Genomic DNA, 15,796 nt, shown 5'->3' on the forward strand with positions numbered 1-15,796 from the left:
ATATTTTTTAATTATATAGCTTTAATAATAAAATAAATATATAATTAAAGATTAAATATATTATATAATTTATTAACACACTTATAATTAAAACCTCTAAGATAATTTAATATATTTATAATTTAAATTATTAAAAAAATAAAATTATATATATAATTTTATTTTTAATGAAAAGTTAAAATTAAATAAAACAATAAAACCAGTTTGGTTTGATAAATCTCTAAGATAATTTAATATATTTATAATTTAAATTATTAAAAAAATAAAATTATATATATAATTTAATTTTTAATGAAAAGTTAAAATTAAATAAAACAATAAAACCAATTTGGTTTGATATTATTTTTCGATTCAATTCCAAGCCTATAAAAATCGTGCACACCCCTAGTTTCCCCACCTCAAAGTTACCATGATTTCCTTGCCAAAACCCTTAAATCCAAGGTCACATTGTCCTCGCCTGCTCCAGAACTGACTATAAATCAGTGATTTAGCCTATAATTATGCAATCTTAGCCTATAATTATGGTGCGGGTCAAAAATATATTCCGCGTATAATCATGATCCTTAATTTATGTAAATTTCCTAGATTAGATCCTTTGTTTAGGATTTTTTTATTTTAGCTATTCAATACACTGTATATAAATAGGATCTTTGTATATATGAGGATATACAATTGTTTTGACAATTCTTTTATGAAATACCAATATTAGCAATTATCAAGTTTACATGGCATCAGAGCTTGGTTTTGCTTTGATCCTTAAAGAGTCATTTTAAGAAAATTTTGATTGTCTTAGTTTCAACATCAATAGCACCACTGGTGATTGCTTGCTTCACGTACAAGGATTGCTGAATCTGGTTCCTTTGGTTTCTCCACTCCAGGTGTGATCTGTTCCTTACTTCTTGTAATTATATGGATTGTGATAAATCTGATACAATATTTGTTAAGTTTAATGGGAGGAACTATTGTCATGACCCAATCTATGGGCGCGGACCGGCACTAGGACCTGGGCCAGCCTAAAGCCCCCGAGGCCCGTAATAAGCCTAACTATTCATTAATCCAACTCTAAGGCCCATTTGGGCCCAATTTCAAGAAATCAATCGGACAGAGTCCGGCCATAAAATGGATCTTCCAACGGGGAGTTTTTGACTCACCCGACCTGTAAACACAGTAAATACTCAATTAGGGAGCTCAGCTCACCCTCCACATACTCATATCATCATAAAAACATATGGGAGCTCAGCTCCCTCATCCAGTCCATCAAACATGCATATCATTATATGTTTATAGGTCCACATAACAATTTATATTACAAACCCGAATCAATTAAATATTTCTAACACATGCGAAAATTTCTAGAAGTTTATAGAATTACACAAACATGAGAAAACGACCTGCGATAGAGAAAAGCAGGTTAATTTCAAAAATATCCTCCTGTGGCCTGGAAAAATATTGAACAGGAGTGAGCGTTCGACTCAGAGAGTAAAATATCAATTTTAACCATAATCTCTATAACTATCTAAAACTAATGCATCCTGTAAAGTGAAATGCAACATCAGCAATAAATTCACATCATAACAGCAAAAAGGTAATTTGAAGTACTCACACACCCAATAATATCAATCATAATATATGGAGCCGATCCTATCTGACTCTCTTAAATCCAACCAGTGCCAATAAGAACTCAAGCCTGACTTTCGCTTAATAAACCAAATCGGGTCCCAAATGAAGAACTCAAGCCGTGACTACCCAAGGACCGGTCCCAATGAAGATCTCAAGCCGTGTCTACCCGTCCTATCCATAGTCCACACCACATCACACGCACGCTAACGCACGCACACTGCTCCAAATTACCACAACAACATCCATGGCACTTTAACAGTTATGAATGCAACATAAATCGTGCCTAAATTTTAACTACATAGATATATACATATAAGTGATGCATGGACATGCTTGAACATATAATAATATCGAAATTACAATTAAAATTAATATTTTACTCACGCACTTGACAATGTCACCGTGGGCGGCCGGAGGAAGAAGGCTGTCCCGGCTCACCTGACAATTACATTACAATTATTTAACACAATTGACTCAATACAAATCATGAAAAGACCAAATACGTCCTAAGTCGTGTCGAAAATCCGATAGAGTCTCCCCTATACCTAGGACCTACCCAACCTGCAAAAGGGCTCAAAACACACTTCTATATTCGCAACTCATATATCCACAATTCAATCACATCACACAGCCCCTCCTGGGCCCATCAAATCAGTCATCCATCACAATATGTAAAATTTCAATTTAGTCCTTATAATTGATCATTTTTGCAAAAACTACCCAAACAAGCTCTAAAACTTTGCCCCGCGGTCCTCAGCAATATTACTAGGCTATTGCAAAAAGAATCATAATTTTCTGAGCTACCAAGAATATTTTATGGATTTTTAATCCTATTTAAGCACTAGAAAATTACGAAAAAGTAAGGTTCGGGTTTACATTTGCCGATTCCGACTTTGGGAACGCGCTCGAGATGTCTGACAATGGTGGGGTAGCTAAAACCTCGATCCAGTTCGGAGACTTTTCCGGTAGCGGGTCTGTCTGGCCGGAAATTCACAGATCCGGACAATTGTCGAATTTCCACGAATTGAGGATACCTACACGAAGCTCATAACACGGGGGTTAGTACATAAATTTTATCGAATTTTCTAAGCTCATTTAATACTCGAAAAAATACTGCGAAGTTTCGTGAGACCCACCGAAAAACTGTGTCGAAAAAATTCAAAATTTATGTCGCCACGAAACTCTCGATGAGTGGAGTGCTCTGGTACTCTCAGTTTTCTCGTGGGGTTCACGGTTTGCGAGAAATTTAGCCCAAAATTCAAAATGGGCTAAAACTTTCCGGGCAAAAATTGGACAAACCGCTTAATAAATTTCGGTGTTCTTGGTGTTTATGGAAAGCTCTCGACGAGTATATGGATTTAGACACAAGACCCGGTCCGATTGGTGGCCGGATCGACCGGATTTTGGCCGGGAAGATGAAGCGGTGCGCTTGCGCGTCGCCTCGCTTCAGGCTCCGTTTTCCGGTGTTCCAGGCGATGGTCGGTGGGCTGGGACGGCTGGGGATGGGCGCCGGCGAGCTGGGGTGGCAGGGGAGGAGGGAGGAGAGAGAAAACGGGAGAGAAGGGGAGGGAGGTCGGGACGCGCGCGGGGAGGAGGAAGAAAAAGAAGAAGACCGTTCCGATTCGACCGGTCCGATTCGATTCGGCTGGTTCGATTTATGATACAAAATTTTGAAGTTTTACTCTACCTTGGGACAGAAAACGAGGTCCAAAAATTTTGAAAAAAATTCTAGAAAACTCAGAAAAATTTGTTGACTCAAAATATATTTTTAGTTTTGCTACGTGGTCTTTAAATAAATTTTTAAAAATCATCAAAGTTTATCTTTTCGGAAAATCGAACCCGATTTTTAAAATCCGAAAAATCTCAAATAATTTCTTAAAATTTAAATAAAATTGAAATATCAATAATACTCATTAAATAATAAAATTTAAAATTCGTCCTTGAATTTTACACAAGGCAGAATAAAGTACATGATTACACATTGAACAGATAAGGGTACTTGCTACGCATGTCCCTTTCTGACTCCCAGGTACACTCTTCCACTGACTGACTCCTCCACAAAACCTTAACCATAGGATCTGTTTTGATATTAGCTGTCTCACTTGGTAGTCCACTATGGCTACAAGTTGCTCCTCAAATGTCAAGTTCTCTTTTAGCTCTATTACATCCGACTGTAGTACATGAGAAGGATATGGAATGTATTTCCTGAGCATGGAGATGTGAAACACAGGATGAACATGAGAAAGGTTGGGTGGTAGCTCCAACCGGTAGGCAACTGCTTCAACTCTATCAGTAACCTCAAAAGGTCCGATATACCGAGGTGCCAACTTGCCATTCTTTCCAAATCTCATGACTCCCTTCATTGGAGAAACCTTCAGGAATACATAGTCACCTACTGCAAACTCCACATCCCTCCGTCTGGGGTCTGCATAACTCTTCTGCCTACTGAAAGCTGTTTTCAATCGTTCCCTGATTAAAGGAACTACCTCTGAAGTGTACTACACTAGGTCTACATCATGCACCTTCGCTTCTCCCATTTTCGTCCAACACAGAGGAGACCTACACTTTCTTCCATATAGTGCCTCATAGGGTGCCATCCCTATGCTGGAATGGTAACTGTTGTTGTAGGCAAACTCCACCAAAGCTAGCTGATCATCCCATTGACCTCCAAAATCCAAAACACTCATGCGAAGCATGTCTTCCAGTGTTTGGATTGTCCTTTCGGACTGTCCGTCTGTCTGAGGGTGAAAAGCCGTACTAAAGTTCAACTGTGTGTCAAGTGCCTCCTGCAACTTTCTCCAAAATCGAGAAGTGAACTGGGGCCCTCTGTCAGATATTATGGAAGCCGGAACTCCATGCAATCTGACTATTTCTCCAATGTAGAGTCGGGCGTACTGTGCCACAGAATATGTAGTCTTCACAGGCAAGAAGTGAGCTGATTTGGTTAGACGGTCTACAATTACCCATATCGAATCATATCCTCGCGTGGTACGAGGCAACCCAGTCACAAAATCCATAGTGATCATTTCCCACTTCCATTCTGGGATAGGGAGCTCTTGCAGCTTCCCTGACGGTCTCTGGTGTTCAAACTTCACCTTCTAACAAGTCAAGCACTTGGACAAGAAGTCTGCTATGTCTCTCTTCATGCCATTCCACCAATAGCTATCCTTCACATCATGGTACATCTTGATGGAGCCTGGGTGGACATTGTACAGTGTATAGTGTGCCTCTTGCATGATTTCATTTTTGAGATTATCCACATCGGGCACACATATCCTAGAACCTTGCATAAGGGCGCCATCATTGGCAAACCCGAACTCACCACCTTCACCTTGCTGTACTCTTTCTATGATCTTCATCAATTGTTGGTCTCTGTGCTGGGAAACTCTAACTCTGTCCCTCAAGTCTGGCCTAACTGAAAAATGAGCCAACAATACCCCCTCATCTGAAAGATCTAGGATTAAACCTTGATCCATTAACTCATGTACTTCCCGAATCAACGGTCTTTTCTTTGCTAAAATGTGCGCCAAACCGCGTAAGATTTTCTCGCTCAAAGCATCTCACATTACATTAGCCTTCCCAGGGTGGTACTGGATAGTGCAATCATAGTCTTTTAGAAGCTCCATCCATCTCCTCTGTCTCAAGTTTAAATCCCTCTGTTGGAAGATGTACTTCAAACTCTTGTGGTCGGTGTATATCTCGCACACTTCACCATACAGGTAGTGTCTCCAGATTTTTAGTGCAAAGACTACAGTCGCCATTTCCAAATCATGGGTGGGGTAGTTCTGCTCATGCCTCTTTAGCTGTCTTGAAGCATAAGCCACTACTTTTCCATTCTGCATCAAAACACACCCTAGGCCAACTCTGGAGGCGTCACAGTACACGGTGTATCCTTCACTACTCATAGGTAGTGTCAACATAGGGGCGGTGGTTAGACACTCCTTAAGCTTCTGGAAGCTCTTCTCACAGTCATCTGTCCAAGTGAATGGAACATTCTTCCGAGTTAACTTAGTTAGGGGAGCCGCTATCCTGGAAAAATCTTGCACAACTCTAGAGACGTGTGATACTTGAGTGTCATCTTCTGTAAAGGAACAAGCACAACCAAGCTGCCTTATTCACTTCAAATGGACCTGTAGAGCAAGAAGTGCCCAATAACACGAGTATCAATCTCACTCAAGATGCTATACAACAAATGATTCAATCTACTTTACAATCAGCTATTCCAGGTGCTATATCCCCTGCTTTCTCTGCTGCTGGTTTATCAGGTAAAAAAACTCAATCATCTCATTGATTCCTTGATTCTAAAGCCTTTAATCATATGTTTAGCAAAAAACAATTTTTCTCTAAACTTCAACCATGCTCACCAAATGGTACTGTCATTACTGCTAACGGAGAACAACTTCTTATTAAGGGTGTTGGAACTCTTTCTTTGGCCAAGTCTCTACCCCTCCCTAATTCTCTTTATATTCCCACATTAACAACAAATTTGATTTCTCAGTTGGTTGATCAAAATTACTCAGTTAATTTTTCTCCTTCTGGATGTGTTATACAGGACCTGCAAACTGGGAAAGTGATCGAGAAGGGGCATAAGCAAGGGCGATTATTCCTGTTGGACCTTGATATCCCTTCTACACCTCATTATGCCAAAAAGTATTCTATTCCATTTTGTCATTCTATTTCTTTAGCTTTCAAATTTTCATTAGCTAATAAAAAGTGGTGTCTTTGGCATCGACGCCTTGGACACCCTCATGACAATAGGCTCAAACACATGTTTAATTCTAGTTTTCTTCCTGAAAAATTAAGCATTCCGATTGATTTGCTTTCTTTAAAGTGTGAAAGTTATTCTCTTGGTAAAGCTACAAAACTCCTTTTTTTCTCATGGTACTTCTAAAGTAGAGGAACCATTTGAGTTAATACATGCTGATTTATGGGGTCCATCTCCAATTTTATCTCGATTGGGCTATAGATACTTGGTTCTTTTCATTGACCATCATACAAGGCACACTTGGGTATACTTTTTGCGTACAAAATTTGATTTGACTAATGCTGCAAAATCTGATTTGACTAATGCTGCAAAATCATTTTTCACTATGATAGAGACACAATTTGGAAAGATTATTAAAAAATTTAGGTCTGATCCTAGTGGAGAATTTTGCTCTTCACCGCTTAATATTTTCTTTCAAGAAAAGGGAACCATACCACAGCTATCATGTCCACAAACACCTAAATAAAATGGTGTGGTGGAAAGAAAAAATCACCATGTTATTGAACTTGCCCGTATCCTTTTACTTGAATCTCATGTACCACCAAAATTCTAGGTTGAAGCTGTCCATACAGTAGTATATCTTATCAATAGACAACCAACTCCAACGCTTGATAACAAATCACCTTGGTTTTTTGTATATAAAAAATCCCCTAATTATTCTTCACTTCGTGTTTTTGGATGCGTGTGTTTTGTTTTATTACCCCCTCATAACGTACCAAATTATCCCCTAAAGCTGCCAAATGTGTGCTTCTTGGTTATAGTGATAAACATAAAGGATATATATGCTATGATTTTGATGCAAAAAGGATACACATCTCCCGTCATGTCATTTTTTTTTTAAAATTCATTCTTTTTTCCTTAATCTCAAGCTTTTTATCGCCCAAACACTAATGAGTCTATCTCTTTCTTACCTTTTTTTCCTAATGATTCTCTAACCTCTTCATTAGAAGTTGATCCAGGTTCAACGGTGACTCAACCTATTATACCTCAACCTGATTGCAATTCCGAGGGTCCTTTAATTACTTCTGAATCCACTCCAACCTCACCAACACAGTCACCATCAACTCCACCACCACGACGGTCACTTCCTCCCAACTTTAGCCATCGTCCAAATCGATATGGTTACTCTCCAGAGCGGTATGGTCCTTCCACTTCTTTTTTTAGCACCCTTTATTCTATTCCTATACCTTTTACCTATAAGTAAGAAGTAGAGCATGCTTGTTGGAGACGTGCAATGGAAGAAAGACTTTTGGCTCTTGAAACTAATCATACTTGGGACTTAGTTCCTGTCCCAACGAATGCTTCATTGATTGGTAGTAAATGGATATATACTGTTAAACTTAAGCCTGATGGTTCTCTTGACAGATATAAAGCAAGGTTGGTGGCTCAGGGGTATAAACAAAAGTATGGAATTGATTATGAGGAGACATTTTCTCCAGTAGCCAAAATGGCCATCGTTCATACTCTTTTTGCTATTGCTTCTGGAAAATAATGGCCATTACATCAAATGGATGTTAAAAACGCGTTTTTTCATGGGGACTTGAAAGAAACTATTTATATGAAACCTTTACTTGGGCACTCTCTTTCAAATCCAGATATGATATGTAAACTTCGAAAATCTCTTTATGGTCTTAAACAAGCCCCTAGTGCATGGTTTGATAAATTTTCTTCTACCATTAAAATGGCCAAGTTTCAGTAAAGTTTTTATTGTAAGAGTTTTGCGATCGCCGGATGATTCTCACTAAAGTGGAAAAAGTGAGGAGTGGTCACTTTAATTTTGAGGGAAATTAAAGAAAACCATTTGTAAAAATAAAAATTTATAAAATCACTTCTAAAACAGAGATTCTGGGCTCGGAGTCCATGTACGTGTGGCGAAGATGTTAGGCACTCCACCTTGTCCCTCGATGAGGGCAAGCAGATTTAACGATGTGCTCTTTATAATTTAAGATCGATAATTTTGGGGTTAGTATTATGATGTTGGTCCCTATTATTGATAAAAGAGACATTTGATATTTCACTATTTTGGGTTACCCAAGAACACTAGTATATGGGATGATCCTATAGTGAATTGATATTGTATTTGTTTAATTTGTTATGTATTTGTTAAGTTTCTCCCTCGTTGAATTAGGATTCTAATTCTAAAGAGGTGTTATTTGGTCCCTCAATATTCATGATGAGTGAGGAAGACTCTCGACTAACACATTATGTACCTCATCATTAGCATTCAAATAACTGAGGGTGCGGTGTGTGTAATGGATACTTTGAGAACCGATATGGGTATAGATTTTCATTCCTTTTAATTAGCACTCTAATTCAAAAGGAACGTGTTAATTAAAACCTAGAGAATTCCCTTTATTAATGAGGACTCTCAGTTAATAGAGGAAGGTCCCATCATCGGCATAATTACCAATGAAACCCTTACTCATATCATTTCATCTTAAAGTAATTTAATATTTTTGGAATTATGATATTTTTTGATTAAGCTAAACTGAAGGAAGAACTCTACTCTAATAATATAAATATGAGGGCCTTGAAGATGATTCTCCATCAGATCTCAATATAAGATTCGGGAATCTTTAGAAGGACACTCCCGCAGACCCATTATTTAGAATATGTGATGAATTTTATAATAAAAGTATCGGGGCTAAAAAGAAAAGAACTGTCTCCCGATCTCCCCTAATTTATGCAAAATATTTTTATTAGAACTTTGGCCAAGAGAATTCGGGAAGGGGCTCTCTCCCAATCTCTTAAAATATTTTTATTAGAACTTTGGCGAAGAGAATTCAAGAAAGGACTCTCTCCCGATCTCTTAAAACATTTTTATTAGAACTTTGGCTAAGAGAATTCAGGAAAGGACTCTCTCCCAATCTCTTAAAATATTTTTATCAGAACTTTGGCTAAGAAAATCCAGGAAAGGACTCTCTTCCGGTCTCTCTAATATAGTATCAAACACTTTATAAAAGGTTAAATTATAGGAGTTCTAGGGAAGAACTCTTTCCCGGTCCCCCTGATTTGTTAAAGGTGAATTCTAAAGGTCTCGGACGTGGAACCGAACTTTTTTTGAACCTACTTCAAAACTAGAATGAAGGCATAGTGTGCTTCACTGCTCGCTCTTCCTATTATTCAAACTTACTTATTTTTCGATCTCATGATTTATTGTCTGAACTCATCTCGGCTCATTGTCTGAAATCTTTTCGATTTCTTAGTTTGCCCGACTGAACTAATCTCGGTACCCGATCTCATTGTTCACTTTTTCGAGCTAGTCTAAGTAGCCGACCTCTTAATTTGTTCGAACATTTCCTAATCATTTTCTTTTGTTCAGATCGGGAATCTCCATATCGTCACTTCCATCTGTACTCCTTACGGTACTTACGAAATATCAGTGACTCGACCTCATACAAAATAAAATGAAGAAAATTTAGGATAAAGTAACGATAAAAGTAAAACTCACGAACGTCACAATAAAAACAAAAGTTATATTTGTGAGATAAGTCAAATTTGATGTGAACTTATTCTGAAGATTCGGTATGACGAAGAACCTTAAAATTACTCATATCATGAACATAGGCTAGTGATACTTTGAGAATGATAAGTTAAACACTTACCTGTAAAGAGCTGAAATAACAGGTGAGCCGATACCGATGTCCTTGCGAATTTGAAGCTACTAAAGTTGAGACGGTAAGGTGATGAAAGTGAGATCTTATTGATGGGTTGTGCTTGAGTTTTCAAGATGGTGCACAGTTGTTAAGGATATGGATTGCAAGACCTATAGCTTTAGTAACGAGATCCTATAGAAAACTTGTTTCTAAAGTCTCTAGAAACCTTGGGAGTTTCTAATTGAAAGACAATAAAGCTACAACAGAAATTCAGGGTTTTTCCTTAATAATCACCACTACCTCCATAGTATTGCATGTAGATATTTATAGGAGATAGGTGCTCAAAAATAGAGGGTCAAGATTTCAACAGGAGAAGATGAAGGGTTTGGATCTAAAAGAACACGATCCTACGTCTTGGAATTAAAGAGAATCAAAATTGAAAGTTAGGATTTTGTTTAGGATCTCTGTCCTTTCATCCTTTCATCCAACGGTTAGGAATCCTGCCTTACAAAATGGATCCAAGGGCTGGGAACAAAAGGTGCTGAATTAGTTATTCACTTTTTGATCTAAGGGTTTCAAACTCATCCTTACAATTATGATCAATGGTGTAAATTAGGATGTACTGAGCTGCTTTAACCGCTTGCAATCCAACAGCAGGGAGTTAAACTTAAAAATTAAAGATCATGATTGGAAATGATTCGACTCCTTAAGCACCTCCGATCTCTCATTATGGTTGACTGATCTGATCTCACAAACCACACCCATCGACCAATCTCTTTGGTTCCAAACCTTTTGCTATAAGATTAATGGTCGATTCCCCGTTAGCCGATCTCACTTGTCTGATCTCTTCACCATGCTTATGGAATTTTCTTTTGATGAGTCATTGAAGCGGTCAGATCCTGCTAACTGATGCGTCACTTAGGGCTTCGTGAGCATTTAATGCTCGGGCGGATATAAATAAGAAGGGGTTAGCCATTTGTCCACTTATGCCATTTTTAGATTTCCTTAACGACTTTGATGCTCTCTCTCATTTTCTAAAGTTTTCCGGAATCAATTTATACTCCGGTAAGAGCTTTAATCTTTTTCCAATCAGTTTCATTTTTATTCTTCGAAAATGAGTGGTACTAAAGGTCAGGGAGTTGTGAGCCCCTCTTCCATTCGCTTTTCATGGACCTAGGAATAAGGCGATACGGTCGGATCCAGTGGGCGACTTGAACCTATCACAGCCATTATTCCGATCTCTAATCAAGCGAGTAAACCGAAACAAGCATCGACTTCAAGGAAAGAGAACTTACCTGTGGACGAACCGTCTTCAGTCCTCAGGGAGGCCAATCTTTAGTCTATTAGCTAAGAGTACAATATTCCGATCGACTCTTTTGAACTTATTAAATACCATGGTGATCTTTGGGCTGATCATTTCTTTGACAAAATCAACCTCATCATGGTGTATGAAGAGCAATTAAACGCCGAGCTTCGGTTTCTCCTAGATGGATTTTATAAAGCCATTCTGAAGTTCCACCACGTCTGTGTAGCCCAGGTGCATCTGAACTCTTAGTAGACCCCGGTGGCCTTCAGAGGTCTTTGCCAGGCTAAAAAATTGAGTCCACGATGAAGGTTTTTACTAAATTACATAGGCTCACTTGGTGAAAAGATGACGAATATTGGTTTTTCCAAGCCAAGCTGAACTGTGGGCTCTTCACCAATCTCCCCTCATTGCTGAAGAAGTGGAAAGATCGGTTTTTCATACTGAGGAGCAAGGATCCCAATGGCTTTAAAGGCATTCCATGTAGCTAGCTGTATTTAGTTCCTAAAGCATCGAAGAAGATTGCCCTAAATAAAGACGAGAATGCCATGGTAAAGGAATTAAAGAATCAGGCAACTGTTCATAAATATTCATGTTTGGATACGATTATGGCCGAACTAAAATGGTGGATGATGCGAGTGATCGCCCATGAGGACTATGAGTTGCAACTCTCTGACCTTGGCCATAGGATCGGTGTAATCTATATCCTTAGTCTCTTAATCTTAGTGAACTCACTAGCTTGTTCTTTGTGTAGGTATGGCGGGAGGCAAGACTGCAAAGAAAAGCCGTAAGTGAAAAATGGAGCTTGCCCGGAAAGTACGAGAGATGAAAGAAGCTACTGCCGCTACTGCCCAGACCCCGAGATGGGACCCGGTAGAAGTACCGAGCTCTCCGTTCCGACCTCCAGAGTAGCCAACCTCGGGGGTAGAGGTCATCACTTCTCCACCTCGACAGGCTGAACCTCCACCTCCTCCGGTTTTTTCAAGTGCAGAAGGGGGGTCTTCTAGACCAGCAGTTAGGATGCTCTCCCGAGGTGCTCAGGTCCTCCTTCAATCTCTGGAAAGGAATCATTCAGTTCGGGGAAATCCTGATCTGGCTAAGGTCCTGGGCACTACCATCTATTTTCAAGAAGATCGGAATAGGATGGCCCAAGATAGCATTGACAATCTCCTAACTCAGATGATGAGCTTGGGTTTGGAGGCTATTGTGAACCAGCATGTGATCAAAGAGAAGGCTCATCTCTTAAGATGGGAGATCACGAAAGCAGTTCAGAATGCAGCAGCCGCGAAAGCCCAACTCTTAACTGCCAATGATCATATTATTAAGTTAGAAGATCGGGCAAAGTCTTGCGAAGAAAGGATAGCCGAACTGGAGTGAGAACTTGAAGACGCTCGGGCCTGCCGATCTACCGATCTCGCTCAATTTACTGAAGAAATCAAAACGAAGGAGGAAGAGGCCCTGGCGAGAGAGGCTGGTGCCTATATGAATGCCCATAGCGATCTTTTGGTCGAACTCGTAAAGCGCTATCCTGAAGAAGACTTCTCCAAGATGGAGAAGCTCGCCCTAGAAGTTGAAGATGGGAGTGAGGGAGAGCCTGATAGAGGGGACGGAGAGGATGTTGAAAATGTAGCTGAAGAGTAGGTTGGGGAAGACCCTCTTACCGAATGACTTATATATTTTCGACCTGATGAGATCGGGAAAACATCCCCATTAAGTATGAATGCTAATTCCATAGAACTTAAGATTGGTTATAAAACATGACTGCTTAAAGAGATCGGAAAAACATTATTCGCAAGGATGAGACCAGAAAACCTTAAAAACATTAATGATTCGAAGTCGAGTCTTAGTCCACATTCATTTCAGGATCACATATTTAGAGATCGGACAAAACGATGACTTGATTAGATACTTGATCACGGAACTTCCCGCAATTCAGAGTTTTGAATGCTGAGAGATCGAAAAACAAAAATACAAAGATGGCTCGAAGGTCTGAAGGTTAAATCCAAACAATTCATGTTGATGGAGAGATCGGAAAACACTTTGGGATTCATGAGATCGAATTCATTACCTATCTTCAGATCATTACCATTTCAGAGAAAATGACCTAGCGTCAGGAAACTGGCAGGGATTGGATAAAACATTAAAATGGGAGATTAACTTGGTAAGTTACACTTTTAAAGCTTCTCCAAAATATGGTGTCTACAGTTCTAATGATCCTTCATTATTCACTTGTCATTCTTCCAAAGGGATTATTGTTCTATTGGTTTATGTGGATGATATGCTTTTAACAAGAAGTGATAGGGAGGGAATTCATAAATTCAAGCAATTTCTTCAGCCCTCGTTTCAAATGAAAGATCTTGGACAAGTGACTTATTTTTTAGGTTTGGAAGTTTCTCACTCCGCTGCTAGTCTATTTGTCAATCAACATAAATATATAGCAGATTTGATCAAATTAACCAATCTTATTGATGATCAAACTTGTTCTACACCTATGGAACTCAATCTTAAATTAAAAAGAGATGATGGGGAACCCATATCTGATCCTACTCTCTATAGAAGGCTTGTTGGTAGTCTTATCTATCTTACTACCACTAGACCTGACATCTCATATGTTGTCCAAGTGGTGAGCCAATTTATGTCTGATCCTCGAAGATTACATTTAACTATTGTTCATCGTATCATCCGCTACCTGAAAGGAACAATGAGGCAAGGCTTATTTTTTCCTTCGAATTCCTCACTACAACTTGTGGCTTTTGCAGATGCAGATTATCCAGGTTGTCTTGACACACGACGATAAACTACTGGCTGGTGTGTTTTCTTAGATTCAGTCCCCATTTCTTGGAAATGTAAAAAGCAAGATAGAGTTGCAAAGTCATCTACTGAAGCTGAATATCGTGCCATGTCATCTGTCAGTTCAGAAGTAGTTTGGCTTCGTTGACTACTCTTGAATTTTGGAGTTTCATATGATTAACCAACTTCTCTCTATGCTGATAATATAAGTGCTATCAGAATAGCTACGAATCCAGTAAATCATGAACATAGAAAGCATATTGAGGTAGATTGTCATTATATTCGTGAACGTGTGCAAGATCAGACTCTCCACCTTCTTCATGTTCCTTCTCAAGATCAAGTTGCTGATCTCTTCACAAAATCGATGACACATGCCCGCCATTATTACTTAGTTGGCAAATTGCTACTATTTAACAATGTGCACCAATTTGAGGGGGGATGTAAATCAGTGATTTAGCCTATAATTATGCAATCTTAGCCTATAATTATGGTGCAAGTCAAAACATATATTCTGCCTATAATCATTATCCTTGATTTATGTAAATTTCCTATATTAGTTCCTTTGTATAGGATTTTCTTATTTTAGCTATTCAGTACACTGTATATAAATAGGATCTTTGTATACATGAGGATATAGTTGTTTTGATAGTTCTTTTATGAAATACCAATATTAGCAATTATAAAGTTTACACTGACTACTTCCTCAAAGCCTATAATTATTTATGCTTCTGTTGCTACGCTCTCTGTTAATGTATGCAGTTTCAGTCTCAGTTCAAAATCTATTTAGAAATCAAATTCAAATAAATATTTAGGTAAGATTACAATTCAGTTCTTGTGATACAATAATTGGGTGACCAATTAGATAACTCTACAACGATAATTACCCACTATTTGATTCACATAAAAACATTATATTCAGAGATAATTTTGATATAGTAGAATAATATTAGTAACTGATATTTTTTTTATTGTGGATGAATAAATAAATCTTTTTTGAGATTTTCTTATATTTATAATCCACAGAAGATATTATATATTCTCAAACTCTATTAGTAAAAGATCATTATTCAATCTCTAATAAAAAAATTAACGATTTATGTTATATTTTAAATTGTCAATTATTCTATTTAAATATTAAAAAAAAGTAAAACTTGAAAAAAAAGCTAAAAAAAAATAAAAAAAGTAGCCATTAGCGAAGGATAAAAAATAAATCTAAAAAAAAGAAAGTGAGAGATTTATTATTATTTGTTGGTTATTTTTTTAAAATTAAAAATTTTATATAAACTTTTTTAACTCAACACAAATAACTCTACAATAATTAAAAGAAAATGACTTATTTTATTTTATTTATTTTTGCGCGTAGAATATATAGAGCATAAGCTATCATCAGTATCCGGATAAGGAAAGGTTTGTGTCTGATATCTCCACTCCGAAGCTCTAATTCCTCTCATTTTTCTCAGTTTATTACGGCGGATGGACGCTGGCAGTGCCATGTGTTCAGCCGATCACGACAAGGAGACGTTGGCAGTGCCATGTGTTCAGCCGATCACTACAAGGAGACTGGGCCTCTTAAAATTGACCAACATAAATGATTAAAGTAGAGTGGGTTGCACGTGTACCTGTGACCCTTGCTGGAGACCTCTCTCACAACTGACCTGACGATGACTCTCCTGTCAACAATTTGTGGGCTCCCCACCTCACATGCTCTCCTTTTTAATTGCT

At 38.2% G+C, this 15,796-nt stretch overlaps 1 protein-coding gene across 1 annotated transcript; it reads left to right on the forward strand.

Moving 5' to 3' along the window:
- Positions 1-12,766: 12,766 nt before the first annotated feature.
- LOC110638109 (uncharacterized mitochondrial protein AtMg00810-like) lies at positions 12,767-14,222 on the forward strand. Its single transcript, XM_021788548.2, has 3 exons — positions 12,767-12,921; positions 13,490-14,058; positions 14,107-14,222. Exons 1-3 carry the CDS (start codon positions 12,767-12,769, stop codon positions 14,220-14,222), a joined length of 840 nt encoding a protein of 279 aa, XP_021644240.2.
- The last annotated feature ends 1,574 nt before the right edge of the window (positions 14,223-15,796 follow it).

The sequence above is a fragment of the Hevea brasiliensis genome, chromosome 2 (genome assembly GCF_030052815.1).
Source record: "Hevea brasiliensis isolate MT/VB/25A 57/8 chromosome 2, ASM3005281v1, whole genome shotgun sequence".
In the NCBI taxonomy this organism is placed as follows: domain Eukaryota; kingdom Viridiplantae; phylum Streptophyta; class Magnoliopsida; order Malpighiales; family Euphorbiaceae; genus Hevea; species Hevea brasiliensis.

Bases quoted from the DNA above. Each gene is read 5' to 3' on its own strand.
- LOC110638109 (XM_021788548.2), top strand. From the start codon at position 12,767: ATGAATGCCCATAGCGATCTTTTGGTCGAACTCGTAAAGCGCTATCCT. The intron at 12,922-13,489 runs GTAGGTTGGGGA...TGGTGTCTACAG, and splicing joins GTTGAAAATGTAGCTGAAGA to TTCTAATGATCCTTCATTAT. The intron at 14,059-14,106 runs GTTGTCTTGACA...GTGTTTTCTTAG, and splicing joins TGCAGATGCAGATTATCCAG to ATTCAGTCCCCATTTCTTGG.